The following is a 15,499-nucleotide window of genomic DNA, read 5'->3' as shown; positions in this document are numbered from 1 at the left end:
TTACGTTAATGGGGTCGTTTTTCAACCCGCGGACATGAAAAACAACCTGCGGCAACAGTGTTAAAGCAGTCCAATTCTGCGGGAAAACCGCGGACTTGGCAACACTGGAAGAGGATAGCTTCGTTTAGCGCATCAAGAACCGGGTTGACCGGGTACTCGGTACCACCGGTACTTAAGAAAACCTGGTACCGTAACGTTTTCATTTTTTTTAGTACCGACTTGGTACCGAAATACCGGGTCTTTTGACAACACTACTGGTTTCAGGCTTCAGGCGCTGCGTAATATCATTGCGCCTGCTGCACCCATGGTACGGCAGCAAAGTTCCTTCAAGACGATTGGAAATAAAATAACTGACTAACCCCCTTTAAAATATGGAATTATTTTAAGTCCTCATGTCAAATAACTACTAACTAGGGCTGTCAAAAATTTTTTTTCGAATTTCGAATATTCGTCGAATTTAAAATAAAAATCCACATTCGAATGCAAAAACGTTGTAAGTGTCGTTGCATTATATTTTTGTCAGCCTATCCAGTTGAACCCACTATGCTGTGCTGCTGCTGCGTTGTTTATTAAAAATATTGTGGAAAAAGAGAACATCAATGCAGAGAAGATCTTGTTTACTTCAAAACTGAAACCAAGCTGTTCACACAGAACGCATATTTCGCGCATTCTCTAGACGGGCATCTATTACTGTTGCACTCGTGTCTCGCACAAAGGAGCCGCATGTTTAGAAAGCCATGTAAAATTAATGCAAGTTTAACTTTGACAAAAAAAAATATCTCGAAATATTCACATTTAACAATAAATGTGTGTTCTCTTGAGCAGCAAATCAGCATATTAGAATGATTTCTGAAGATCATGTGACACTGAAGACTGGAGTAATGATGCTGAAAATACAGCTGTGCATCACAGAAATAAATTACAGTTTAACACATTCACATAGAAAACAGCTATTTTAAATTATAATAATATTTCACAATTTTTACATTTTTTTTGTATTTCTGCTGAAATAAATGCAGGCTTCGTGAGCAGAAGAGACTTCTTTAAAAACATTAAAAATCCTACCGTTCAAAAACCTTTGACTGGTATAGTGTATATGCCAGACTGCTGCATAACAAACACCGATCTCTCCGCAGATAAAGCGTCCGTACTTCCACGTCAAAGCCTTGGAGAAGACCCAGCTGAACAACTGGAGGGAGTACCTGGACTTCGAGCTGGAGAACGGGACTCCGGAGCGTGTGGTGGTTCTGTTCGAGCGCTGCCTGATTGCCTGCGCGCTCTACGAGGAGTTCTGGATCAAGGTAGCTACATGCAGCTGCCGCTCGCGCCTCATTCCCTCTCTCCACCCTTTGACCTCCCTCATCACCTCCACAGTAAAACTTGCTGCACTCTTTGCGTGTAACGTTGATATTTGACTGTATCTGTTATATTAGGGGATGGCCTGCTTGCCACACAAGATTTGACCGCAGCATTTGCCAACTACAATGCACCTCTCCGTCTCCTTCTACCTTACAGAAACTTATCTTATTGGTTCCATGAAGGTGCTGATGGGTTTAAAACAGAAATTCTCAAAACGATCTTGTCAATGGAAATTCAGCAGTGCGGGGATGTGAGACGAAAGCTCAATTTTTATGTGCTCTCTTCCCTCTTCTTCTGTTATCTCTCTCTGTCTCTCTTTTGTGTTGTGAAGTACGCCAAGTATCTGGAGAGCTACAGTGTCGAAGGTGTCCGACACATCTTCAAGAAGGCCTGCAGCATCCACCTGCCCAAGAAACCCACCGTTCACCTGCTCTGGGCCGCGTTTGAAGAGCAGCAAGGTAAAATATCAGACTAGGGATGTCAACGATTGATCGATTAATTGTCGATAAGAGATGCAGTCAATTAAAGCTATCAATGGTCGATTAAGCCATTTAATTTTGGGCTGCGTGCGGCTCATGCGCAAAACACATGCGCGCTGCTGTGAGTGACGGTATATAAATGCATCATCATTCATAATGTACAAATTAAGCTTTTAATGTGATTTTAAACTTTAAAAGTACATTAAAATAGAAACAACACAAAGTTCTTCAACATGGAAAGCAATAGAAATGTAGTAGTCATTTCCCCAGATAATTATTTCATATCTGCGCTTTGCATGGCTGCAGGACAGATATATAGGCTATTTATTAATACAACGTTAATTCGTTCCTACGACTTGTTAATTTATAGCCACTGTCCACGTTTCATTAATTTAGTTCCTTAACCCATGATTTAACTAAAATGAGGGAACAAATTAATAAATCGAACGAATTGTTAATTCATGGCCATGAAATCTTCCATTTCCCTTCCCGCATGTTGTTTACCACAGTAAGAGATGCGAAAACAAAAAAGTGAAAGACAATAAAATAAACCTGCGAAATTAGAGGCTGAGACAGTGAGGTTTTGGGAAAAGAAACAATGCCTAAATATTATTGAATTTGTGGAAATTCGTTACCAACAGGCAAACCAGAACAAAGCCGCATAAATGTAGGCTATAGGCTTGAACGGCATCCAAAAGCATGGGCGCGATGTGACATTTTCCAGCTAACCAATTATTCATCTAATAAACAAAGCATTTATACCACACTTGTCATAATCAGAGCTTATAATTTGTAAATAAATAATTGCTGGATTCAAAACCGCAATTAAAAGGCGCTGTGACCGACACTGACAATACGTTTTCCCGGAGCATTCAATGATAGTGGCTGACCGATATATCAGCCGATATTTGGCATTTTTCAAATATCGGCATCGGCCGAGAAGTTTTTCTGTTTGGCCGATGCTTTCGTGGTGGTCTTTTATTTTGACTCTGCGTCAGACTTTTATTTTGACGGCGCTGAGAACGCCTGAACACACAGTGCTCACATTCTCCCTCTTGTTAAGTACTGGTCATAATACTCACATAATAATGTTTGATGTGAGCAACAGTGTGTTTTGCTGCAGCAGCGCCGATGGAAGAGGTTCACTGACTGCGCAGCACAGCCACACGCGCCACAGTTACGTTTGGGATAATGTTATTTTAAATGCCATAATGTCAGTTGAAAACATTGCAACGAGCACCACGAAACCATTTAAAGAGGCGCGTTCAGCGGTCTCCGTGTCGGGATAGGAAACAGTCAACAAAGATCTCAAACGTACGGCGCGCTCTCTTCATTTTATCAAATGATCATAATCACATCTATTCATTTTATAATTCTGCTACTAGCATTTTATTCAGACTAAAACCCCTTATATGTTTTTTGTTTTTTTTTGCACATCCTGTCATGCCGGTGATGCGTGCCGCTGCAATAGACGCATTTTGCAGCATTAAGGTTAACGATTAATCGATTAATTGATCGTTAATTTAAACGACGATCGATCATGGAAATGATCGAAAATTGACATCCCTATATCAGACATGCTGTCCAATGGATAGATGCATGGTTTTTCCTTCTGGAGCATCGGTGAGCGTTTGAACCTTCTGTAATAGTTGCATAAGAGTCCCACGGTGTGAAAAGATGCATCTCAAAATCATAGTCATTGTTGGAAAAGGTTCAAATACACAAAAATGCTGGAAAACCAAAGAATTTGTGGGAGCTGATGGGGTTTTTCTGAAGAACAGCAGGAAGTTTAACTGTTCAGGACCAATGCAGGACTCGTGAACAACTATCACTAAACTAAAAAACACAGCTGTGGATCATTCAGCTAACAACACAGTATTAAGAATCAAGTCATTTTTATAAATTCAACTCTTATTTTCTCTTGTGGACTGTATGTGAACATCTTTTATGTGAAATATCTTATTCAGGTCAGTACTAAATAAACAATAACATGCGTTTTGTATGATCTCTCTTATTTTGGCTAACATAATTAACATTTTGCAGATTCTGAAAGCGGGATGTAAACTTTTGACCTCAGCTGTATAAAGAGCTGGATGATAATATGTGACCCTGCAGCACAAAAGCAGTCTTAAGTCGCTGGGGTATATTTGTAGCAATAGCCAACAAATACATTGTATGGGTCAAAATTATAGATTTTTCTTTTATGCCAAAAATCATTAGGATATTAAGTAAAGATCATGTTCCATGAAGATGTTTTGTAAATGTCCTACTGTAAATATATCAAAACTTCATTTTTGATTAGTAATATGCATTGCTAAGAACTTCATTTGAACAACTTTAAAGATGATTTTCTCAATATTTAGATTTTTTTTGCACCCTCAGATTCCAGATTTTAAAATAGTTGTATCTCGGCCAAATATTGTCCTATCCTAACGAACCATACATCAATGGAAAGCTGTTGAGTATATTTACTGTAAAGCACATCGTTTCATGTCAGTGTACTTACTGCATGTGTATAATTGTGTTTTTGACATTGGGATGTGTCTACAGGCGACATCGAGGAGGCGCGGCGGATCTTGAAGGCGATGGAGGAAGCTGTTCCCGGACTGGCGATGGTGAGGATGAGGAGGGTGAGTCTGGAGCGTCGTCACGGAAACATGGATGAAGTGGAGGCCCTGCTGAGAGACGGCATCACTAACGGGAAGAACAGCAGTGAGGCATCCTTCTACGCTGTGAAACTGGCCCGACAGCTGGTCAAAGTACAGAAGAGCATTGGGAAGGCCAAGAAAGTGCTGCTGGAGGCCGTCGAAAAAGATGAGGTGCAGGTTTACTTTGACTAAATGATTTAATCTTAATAACTGTAATAAAATTATTTGATTTATTTAATTATGTATTTTATTTAAAAGTCAAATAAATTTATTTTATATAATATTATAAAACAATATTTTTATTATGAATTATAATAAAGATGTTGTTTTACTTTCAGTAAATGAACAAAAATATTTAATTGTTTAAATAGATAATATAATCTTTTTATTAGAAAAAATTTAATTATGAATTTATTATTTTAAATTATTATTGTTTTTTTTTTTATTGTTGTATTATTGAAATTCTTTACCTAATTTGGTGTTCCTGGTCAAAAATGCTAAAACTTTTTTTATTTTAATTGCTTGTAAATATCTCATTATGCTGTATTATCACCAAATCTGGAATCTTTGTGTCAACTTGCTTTCTTTCAGTTAGCACCGGTTTAGTGCTTCGTTTTGGAACTGGTTGATTGTAGGCGTCATTGATCAATATTAGGTAATATAGCATAGTTGTTTGTAGGCTGGTCGTTGGTTTTGACTGGGAAACCCACAAGTGTAACAAGGAGGGGAAATAATCCCCAAAAAAGTATAAAAATATCATATTTTGGTGAGCAGTCGGTATGTTTTAGTCCAGTGTGATAACATTAATTAGCATTTTCAGGAACAAGATTTTTGTGATGTGAACGATTAGTTTGAAGTGAACTGAACTCTAGCAGCTGTGAGTGTCGTTTCCTGTTTCAGGCTTTTTCTAAATGGGATTTTTCTGGTTTTCCGCCTGCAGACGAACCCGAAGCTGTACCTGAACCTGCTGGAGCTGGAGTACAGCGGCGATGTGCAGCAGAACGAGGCCGAGATCATGGCCGGCTTCGACCGAGCTCTGAGCAGCACGATGCCTCTGGAGCAGCGCCTCATCTTCTCCCAGCGCAAAGTCGAGTTCCTGGAGGACTTCGGCAGCGACGTCAACCTGTGAGTGCAGAAACCGAGTCACACTGCGATGTTTCTGTCAGGACAGGGGGTTTTGAGTTCTGCTGTTCTCTTCACGCAGGCTGGTGGCGGCATATGAACAGCATCAGAGACTTACAACGGAGCAGGAGTCGCTGAAGAGGAAAGCAGAGAACGGGTGAGTTACCCTCATTCACTGTTACTGCATTAACCCCTTAACTGCCACCGTCCTGTTAAGAGGTTAAACTGCAGACAATCTGTTGACTTATTACACTGGTCCTTAACCCTTCTGCGTCAATTAAAAAAGTTACACATAGGTCCATAGAGGACGAAAATGTCCATGTCAAAAAACTGTCATAATAATTTGAAGCTTGGGAGCACAGTTAAGTTTGGCCTCATTTTAAAGAAGACCCATGGTAGATTATTGTTGAAGTGAAAAAAAGTTTAAAAAGTGAAACCAAAAAAAAAAAGTTGTTTATTTTATTTTTTATAATCATTCACTGTTACTGCATTAACCCCTTAACTGCCACCGTCCTGTTAAGAGGTTAAACTGCAGACAATCTGTTGACTTATTACACTGGTCCTTAACCCTTCTGCGTCAATTAAAAAAGTTACACATAGGTCCATAGAGGACGAAAATGTCCATGTCAAAAAACTGTCATAATAATTTGAAGCTTGGGAGCACAGTTAAGTTTGGCCTCATTTTAAAGAAGACCCATGGTAGATTATTGTTGAAGTGAAAAAAAGTTTAAAAAGTGAAACCAAAAAAAAAAGTTATTGTTTATTTTATTTTTTATAAACTATATATTTTATGAAACATGTTGAACTCTAAACCTGCTAGAAAATCAAAGCCATAAATCTAAACAAGTTGTGTTCCAAATTTGAGGTTGATATCTCAAAAAATTAGCTTTCAGTAAGATTTTGTTTGGGCGCAGTACCATATTTTCCCCATTAGATGCCACATTAGATGCCAGCAAAACTCCGCTGGAGCACGCAGTGCTTGGATTTGTGATTTGCAGTAGAGTTTCTCTCTCAAATATTACAAGCACACATACAATTGTTTTTTTATGACACGCATACAAACCACACTCTGACATCCATATCTACACACCCACACAATTATAGCTGCATTATTTATCCAATTGGCTCAATAATAAGCAGAAGCAGAAAACAGGAATAAAGCGAGTATTTGCTTTATAGGCCAAACCTGAAAAAAATGGCACCATCTGGTGAAAAATGGTACAAAAATTACATTTTGAAGCCTTGCCAACAGAATGAAAGCCTATTAACAAAAATGGCATAATTTTACAGTTAAAGGCACAAATATGTAAGATTTTTTTATTAAAATATCCAAAAACCACTAGAACAGTGTTATATATTTTGCTGACTTGTGTACTTACATTATCCTAAATGTTTCGAAGAATGTTTAAATCCAGAGAAATAAGCAATTTTAACTAGTGACACGGAGCGTGTCCATAGTGTCATCGTGTCGCCTGCTAATGACGTCATAACCCCTCGATTTCCGGTTTTGTAGAAAACATGGAAACACTAAAGACGCTTTAATATGTTGTGTGTTTTAATAGACCGGTGACGAGCGCACAGAGTAGCATTATAACAGAACTAAATGTATCTAGTACGATAAAACAGTGCTGCTTTACCCCACATACGCACGACCGGAAGTAGCTGAAGCGGTCGACTGTGGCATAATAAAAGCTCTGCTGCTTTCCAGCCGTGTGTCACGCTCGTTCAGCGCCTCGTTTCGCTTCGATGGCTTTCAGCCTCACCCTGCTTCATTCTACTACGTTATTAAATCATTAGCTCATCCATGAACATGATTTCTGCCCGAGTCCCGTCGGATTGCATCGGCTGCGGGGATGAAGACTACAACTCCCATGATTCCTCACTTGGTCACGGCGTCATCAAACTACGCCTTTGTCTCTGTTTATTTTGAATATGCGCCCTTTTTCGCTTGAAACAGCGAAAATTACATATTGTGCCTTTAAATGGCTCTGTGATTAAAAATAACAGTTTCAATGGGGACATTTTTGTCCTTACGGTCCTGAGAGGAACAATTTTGTGTATCTAGTGCAAATTAGATTTATTGCAAATGAGGTTGAAATGGTAAAATTCCAATAAAAATACACGCCTGTGCCTGAATTTATGCAGTTGGCAATAACACAAAAGGACAAAAATGTCCAAAAGGTCGCACAAGGGTTAAAGTCTTAATTCGCCACACACACTCACTCACTTAAATTCATAATTGCACTACAAAGTATTTCTGTCTTGTTCTCCAGAACAAATATCTAAACGTTTAAATCAAGACACATTTACTGGAGACGCACAGTGAAGACATGAAGTCTTGTTTTCTGAGAGATTGAACGAAATAAAGTGAGTTCATTAATTAAACGGATGGAGTCCAAAATAATAAACTTTTCTCTTTGAATTAAGTTGATTTTTCAGACCCCATTGGCAGATATTAATTGGATTTATTTTTATTATAATAACTTTTTGCAGTGTAGTTGTAGTATTTTATCAAAATATCAGAAAGTGAATATTGGGTGAATTTTAAATCAAAAGTTGTTATATTTACTGGTACTTTAAATCAAAATGTTGCAAATAAAAAATATTTTCTTAATAGTAATTTTATAGGTTTATCTTCAACATTGCTGTCCGGTTTACTGTAAATCTTTTGTGAAATGACTTTAGACTTATAAAAGTCTGAAAAAAATTTGGTGTAGAAGCAGTTTTCACTCAGAAATTGTACATTTCACAAAGAAACAGAAACATTGAGTTAAATCTGAAATCGAGCTGAAGACTGAAAGTCTTTTTTTGTAAAATATATGATCTTATTTATAACAATAATAGCTTCTGCAGTGTAGTCTCTTTTACCAAAATATAAAAAGTGATCGTAGAGGTGAAATTTAAATCAATGTAATAACTTCTCCCGGTTTAAACTAATGTTTCCATGTTTTCTTAATGTATTAGTAATTTTATAGTTTCTTCAACATCGCTGTCCAGTTTACTGTAAATCTTTAGATCTATAAAAGTCAGTTTTTTTCTTTTTCGTTTAGAAACTGCTAGTAAACTTCTCAATTTAGAAACGCATTGCAAGTAACACATTTGAATTGAACATTTCTGAAGTGTAAAATTGAGGTGGAAAGACTGAAATTGTATTCTCTTGTAAAACACGCTCTGATGTTTTATTTACAACTTAAAAAAAAAAAAAATTGTATAGTGTAGTGATATGGCGCATTTTTACTGTAATATTCATAGTTTATGATTGGGTTTGTTGCCTTTATGCTAGTTTAACAATAATTCCATTATTGATTTGCTTTATTGAAAGCCGGCTAGAGCGACGCGAATCATTGAGACGGATGTGTTTTGTCTTGTCTGCAGCTCAGAGGAGCCGGACTCAAAGAGACAGCGGACAGACGACCAATCAGGAGCCTCAGCTCAGATGATGCAGGACATGCAGGCCAATCACGCCGGATACAACTACAACAACTGGTACCAGGTCAGTCATAAACACTTTTGAATACAGACCTAAGGTCGGTCTCTTTTTAATGAAGACAATCCGCAGATTATTGCAGAAGGGAAATCATTTTAAAAAATGAAAGCATAAAAAGTTATAGAAGTTTAAATTTACTGTAAAGAAAATGTACTGTACTATTTTATAAAATGTTTTAGTCTGAAAATTGCTATAAGATTAAAGCCCTATGTCTAAATAAGTTGTTCCAAATTTGAAGTTGATATAAAAAAAACATGCATTTGATGCATTTTTCTGTCACAAATGTATCAGTTTCTCTCTCAATATTATGTCTGACAAAATAACCACCAAATATGGAATCTTGAGACTCAGACCTTTCCAACGATATATACCGTTTGTCATGATTAGATTAGGATTTAATTGTAATATATTGAAGTAAACTTAGTCCCGTATACAGGACGGTGGCAGTTAAGGGGTTAAGTCGCTTGGGTCTATATGAAGAGTTCATTTGCAAAAACCAATAAACGCCACTTTAAAAAAAAAAAAGAGCTGATTGCCATGCATTATTCTCCACATATAGCGCGATCTGAACGCTAAACACGTTTTGTCAAAAAAGACAGTTTTGTCCACTTTCAAGGCATCACAAGTTCACGTTTTACTGCAGAATCCGACAAGCGGCCTTGTTGTTTTTGAACAGAAGCCGATAAGTCAATTTCAGCGAATCAGCGCGCTGTATTCAGGTCAGGTGACAAGGCTACTCTCACTCTGAAAAGACGTGCTAGCTGAGAGGAGTCCCGTCAAAGCTGAATAAAGTGATCGAGGATCATTTCGACGAACTTGATGAATCCGTGATATCTTCTTCAGGCGAAAAATTAAAATAAACGCTGAAAGGTTTTCACGGAAGCTTGCGAAAGCAGCGCGTTACAACAGTGAGGGAAAAGCTCTGTGTATTGCGTGTAATCACATCCATACAGTTTATGATCACAACAACAACAACGTTTGTCAGGTGCCTAACATACATTATCATCTGAGGAGATTACAAAGATTAAACCAGTGTTTAAAACTCTAAAACATGAAATGTGGAGTTACCTGCTTTTGTAAACAAACTTTTAATATGTAAAAAAAAAAAACACACTTTCAGTTAACTTTTAATTTTGTAAATTACCTGTATTTGTTTAAGTTATTACGTAATCAAAACAACCCAACTGCAGTTTGATCGATGTTACTTGGAATGCGCAAAAAAAAAAAGTGATTTCTGAGAGTTATTGGTTTTTGCAGATTAACTCTTGATTTGTAGCAATAGCCAACAATACATTGTATGGGTCAAAATTATCAATTTTTCTTTTATGCCAAAAATCATTAGGATATTAAGTAAAGATCATGTTCCATGAAGATATTTAGTAAACTTCCTACTGTAAATATATCAAAACTTAATTATTGATTAGTAATATGCATTGCTAAGAACTTCATTTGGACAACTTTAAAGATGATTTTCTCAATATTTAGATTTTTTTGCACCCTCAGATTCCAGATTTTCAAATAGTTGTATCTCAGCCAAATATTGTCCGATCCTAACAAACCATACATCAATGGAAAGCTTATTTATTCAGCTTCAGATGATGTATACATCTCAATTTCACAAAATTGACCCTTATGACTGGTTGTGTGCTCCATGGTCTCTCATGTGACTGTGTTTTCTGTGTTCCAGCAGTATAACTCGTGGGGCGGTCAGAACTCCTGGGGTCAGTATGGTCAGTATAACCAGTACTACCCACCACCTCCTACATAACGGAGCCTTCCAGCTGTTTCTACTGCTCCTTCAGCTTCAACATTCATCCCGTCTCCAGTCACACAGTGTGTGTGTGTTATATTTTGTTTTTTGCTTTTTTTTTTGTCTAAGTGCAAGTGCGTTTTTAATGAGCTAAGTTGGTTTACTGCTTCTGGCGGTTTAGTTGTGTTCGCTGAGATTGACATTTGTATGGAAGACTTAATCTCATCTCTGCTCCTCCGTGTGATCCTGTTTTCAGAGAGAAACGTGACATGAAGATGTTTTTTATTTTGACTTGGTTTCATAATAAAGAGATTGACATCCTAACTTTCTGACTGAGTGGTTTGCTTCTGTTTGGATTGTGCCGTGTACAACAGTATACTATCTATAGCACTTTCTGTGTGCATTTTGTCTAGTAACAAACTATATTACAGTTTAACTAAATAACCTCCCCTGAATATACACTACCAGCCAAACGTTTTTGAACAGTAGGATTTTTGATGTTTTTTTAAAGAAGTCTCTTCTGCTCACCAAGCCTGTATTTATTTGATCAGAAATCCAGCAAAAGCAGTAATATTGTGAAATATTTTTTACTATTTAAAATAGCTGTTAAACTAATGTATTTCTGTGATGCGCAGCTGTATTTTCAGCATCATTACTCCAGTCTTCAGTGTCACATGATCTTCAGAAATAATAATAAAAAAAACAATAGAAATCAATGTAATGATAGAAAAATATAAAAAGGGAATAAATGACTTAAAACATTAGTTCATTTTCTTAGTCCGTAACTTTTTGTAATGCTACTTAATGTGGGAGGTCTAAATTCTCACACACACACACACACACACACTCACTCACACACACACACTCTCACACACTCTCACTCACACACACTCACTCACACACTCTCACTCACACACACACACACACACTCACTCACACACTCACTCACACACACACACTCTCACACACTCTCACTCTCTCACTCACTCTCTCTCACACACACACACTCTCACACACTCTCACTCTCTCACTCACTCTCTCTCACACACACACACTCTCACACACTCTCACTCTCTCACTCACTCTCTCTCACACACACACACTCTCACACACTCTCACTCTCTCACTCACTCTCTCTCACACACACACACTCTCACACACTCTCACTCTCTCACTCACTCTCTCTCACACACACACACTCTCACACACTCTCACTCTCTCACTCACTCTCTCTCACACACACACACTCTCACACACTCTCACTCTCTCACTCACTCTCTCTCACACACACACACTCTCACACACTCTCACTCTCTCACTCACTCTCTCTCACACACACACACTCTCACACACTCTCACTCTCTCACTCACTCTCTCTCACACACACACACTCTCACACACTCTCACTCTCTCACTCACTCTCTCTCACACACACACACTCTCACACACTCTCACTCTCTCACTCACTCTCTCTCACACACACACACTCTCACACACTCTCACTCTCTCACTCACTCTCTCTCACACACACACACTCTCACACACTCTCACTCTCTCACTCACTCTCTCTCACACACACACACTCTCACACACTCTCACTCTCTCACTCACTCTCTCTCACACACACACACTCTCACACACTCTCACTCTCTCACTCACTCTCTCTCACACACACACACTCTCACACACTCTCACTCTCTCACTCACTCTCTCTCACACACACACACTCTCACACACTCTCACTCTCTCACTCACTCTCTCTCACACACACACACTCTCACACACTCTCACTCTCTCACTCACTCTCTCTCACACACACACACTCTCACACACTCTCACTCTCTCACTCACTCTCTCTCACACACACACACTCTCACACACTCTCACTCTCTCACTCACTCTCTCTCACACACACACACTCTCACACACTCTCACTCTCTCACTCACTCTCTCTCACACACACACACTCTCACACACTCTCACTCTCTCACTCACTCTCTCTCACACACACACACTCTCACACACTCTCACTCTCTCACTCACTCTCTCTCACACACACACACTCTCACACACTCTCACTCTCTCACTCACTCTCTCTCACACACACACACTCTCACACACTCTCACTCTCTCACTCACTCTCTCTCACACACACACACTCTCACACACTCTCACTCTCTCACTCACTCTCTCTCACACACACACACTCTCACACACTCTCACACACACACACACACTACATCCTTATTTTATTAGTCTAAATAATAATTATTAGATGTAGTATAAAATGTAGAACATTTGCCCATTTTCTCATGTATATGGTATTTTCGGCATTAAAATCAGTTATTACATAATGCATTGTGCACACAAGTGGCTAATTCGTGTATAATGTTATTTTTAACATTCCAGATTAATGTAAAGAAGTTTCAGGGTTTTCTAAACGGAAAGAACAGTTGGTATTAATATCACTCTTAAGTCTTAAGAGAGCACTTATCCGGGGAAACTCTATCAACCAACTTAAATGTACTTCCTCTCATTTTGTAAGTAATTAAATATTTGAAAATGATCTTGATTGACGTCACGGTCACGTGAGCAGCGCTCTTCCCAGAGTTCCTCGCTCCGCGCATGCGCGCTGTCCTTTCCTCGTTCGGTTGTGTATCGACTCGCATCATCTGATGTAAGGCCCTCTGATTAAATCACTTCTGTGTCGCGGTTAACGGCTTTAATGTGCTTTAATGCTGCACGAGCCGCTGTGAGAAGCGTTACCGTGTTTGGTGTTCAGATCCCGAGCAGAATCCGGTAGAACGAGGCGCTTCTGTGCGTTTATTTCTCCCTCCGCGTGCTTCCCTCGCGCTCCTGAAGCACGGAGAGAATCACCGAATTAATGAATTAACTCTGATTAAACACGTGATGTTTGCGGCTGATGCGGACGAACACAGTCCGTCGTTTAGCGGAGAGCCGAGAGTCGCGAGAGATCCGCCAGAAAACACGCGGTCCAGGGAGAGCCCGTTCAGCAGCATGTCCTGCTAGCAAATCTGTTTTTTATATATATATATATATATAAACTTTTTTTTTTCCTCAGTGTCGATTCTTAATATACTGTAATGTTATAATTAACATTTCAAATGGTTACATTTACCGGTTTACCATAATTGTTACATTTAAAATTGTGATGAATAGCATTTAAAAGTATCGCATTTTAAGTTTAAAATTGTTGCTTTAACATTTAGAACTTTATGCTTTTAACTTCAACATTTTTTTAAATAGTTGTTTAAAATTGTAAACGTTTTGCTTTTAATTGTAAAAATTGTTAAATTTCTTTACTTTTTTTTTGGGTGCGACTTTTAAAAAATGGTTGCTTTTAACTTTAAAAAATTGTTTTAACTTAAAAAATTTGTTGAATTTATCATTGTAAAATAGATGTTTGTAGCTTTAAAAAACTATTGCGTTTAACATTCAAAAATGGTTGCTTTTAACTTAAAATATATATTTTTACTTTAAAAAATTGTTGTTCTTACCTTTAAAAAAAACATTTTGTTAACATATTTAAAAATTGCATTTAACTAAAAAAAAAAAAATGGTTGCGTATAAAACGTAAAACAGATGTTGCTTTTAACTTAAACATTTTTTTTTTTAATTAAAACTTTTTGCTTTAACTTTAAAAATGGCAGATTTTAATGTTAAATTGTTTTGGGTTCAACTTGTTGCATTTAACTTGTATTGTTTTTAGCTTTAAAAAACTTGCTTTTAACTTAAAAAAAATTTTTTTTCAACATTTAAAAATTGTTGCTTTTATCTTAAAATTGTTTAACATTTGAAAATGTTACAAATAACTTAAAATGGTTACAAATAATGTTTAAAATTGTTACAACTAGGGCTGTGCGATATTGAAGAAAAATGTGATATTCGATATGTTATACGATACTGCTTAAAGTGTGTAAAATCAATTTATATTTTAAAATATTTAAAAATGAAAATTATATAACCATTTTGTTTCACATTCTTTCTTGGAAAATAATCACTACAACTTCTGAAAGTGACCAGCAGTGTTTTAGCAGTACATTAAAAGTAATGTCACAAATCAGAAAATGTCATTTTAACATCAGTGTGAACATACAAATAAAAAAAATGAATGACACTAATTTTATATCATTGTAACTTTGCTTTCCATACACTTTAAGTACTTCTTCATATACCACAGCAAACACTATAGCCTGAGAAAGTTCAAACATGATTAAAGGCAAGTGAACAGTCAGTAAAAAAAAAAGAAATACACAATTTACAAGCATAGATAAAATAAACAGTAGTATTCAGATACAGAAATTTAATAATTAAGTGTAAAATAACACTGCATAGTGTTCACTGTATGAATTCAATTTAGATGAATCTTTGTTATAGCTGTTTTGTTGTTTGATTAATATTAGTGACATATTCAGCAGCAGGTATTTATAGGCTGCTGTCCCTTTAAATCCTACTTCACGGATCCAGTATAATGATACACATCTGATTTCTTTCTCAACTGTTTACATTCATTTAAAGCATAACCGACTGCGTTTACGAGAATGATCGTCGAGACGGGTACTATTGACATGATTCTGTGTGTACGTGTCTGTTCAAACATAAGGAGGAGATGCGAAAGACGAATCAACTCGGT

General features: G+C 37.4%; 2 protein-coding genes across 3 annotated transcripts in view; both read left to right on the top strand.

Annotated features, from left to right (window-relative positions):
- Positions 1 to 11,169, top strand: part of LOC107659803 (pre-mRNA-processing factor 39-like) — a 19,759-nt gene extending 8,590 nt beyond the window's left edge. Inside the window, exons 8-14 of one of the 2 annotated variants that reach the window (XM_016448831.1) lie at positions 1,137 to 1,301; positions 1,691 to 1,817; positions 4,389 to 4,657; positions 5,427 to 5,611; positions 5,691 to 5,765; positions 8,984 to 9,101; positions 10,786 to 11,169. In XM_016448831.1, the coding sequence (XP_016304317.1) occupies positions 1,137 to 1,301; positions 1,691 to 1,817; positions 4,389 to 4,657; positions 5,427 to 5,611; positions 5,691 to 5,765; positions 8,984 to 9,101; positions 10,786 to 10,863 (1,017 nt within the window). In that variant the 3' untranslated portion in view covers positions 10,864 to 11,169. Of the gene's footprint in view, positions 1 to 1,136; positions 1,302 to 1,690; positions 1,818 to 4,388; positions 4,658 to 5,426; positions 5,612 to 5,690; positions 5,766 to 8,983; positions 9,102 to 10,782 lie in introns of both variants that reach the window. The other variant, XM_016448830.1, reaches the window with a different exon arrangement.
- A 2,275-nt stretch (positions 11,170 to 13,444) lies between these two features.
- Positions 13,445 to 15,499, top strand: part of LOC107659798 (ubiquitin-like protein FUBI) — a 5,319-nt gene continuing 3,264 nt past the window's right edge. The window contains exon 1 of the mRNA XM_016448825.1: positions 13,445 to 13,522. The gene's annotated coding sequence lies outside the window, so the exon portion shown is untranslated. The remainder of the gene's footprint in view (positions 13,523 to 15,499) is intronic.

The sequence above is a fragment of the Sinocyclocheilus anshuiensis genome, unplaced genomic scaffold, assembly GCF_001515605.1.
Source record: "Sinocyclocheilus anshuiensis isolate Anshui unplaced genomic scaffold, SAMN03320099.WGS_v1.1 scaffold519, whole genome shotgun sequence".
NCBI lineage: Eukaryota > Metazoa > Chordata > Actinopteri > Cypriniformes > Cyprinidae > Sinocyclocheilus > Sinocyclocheilus anshuiensis.
This window is presented reverse-complemented; position numbering and strand designations above follow the sequence as displayed.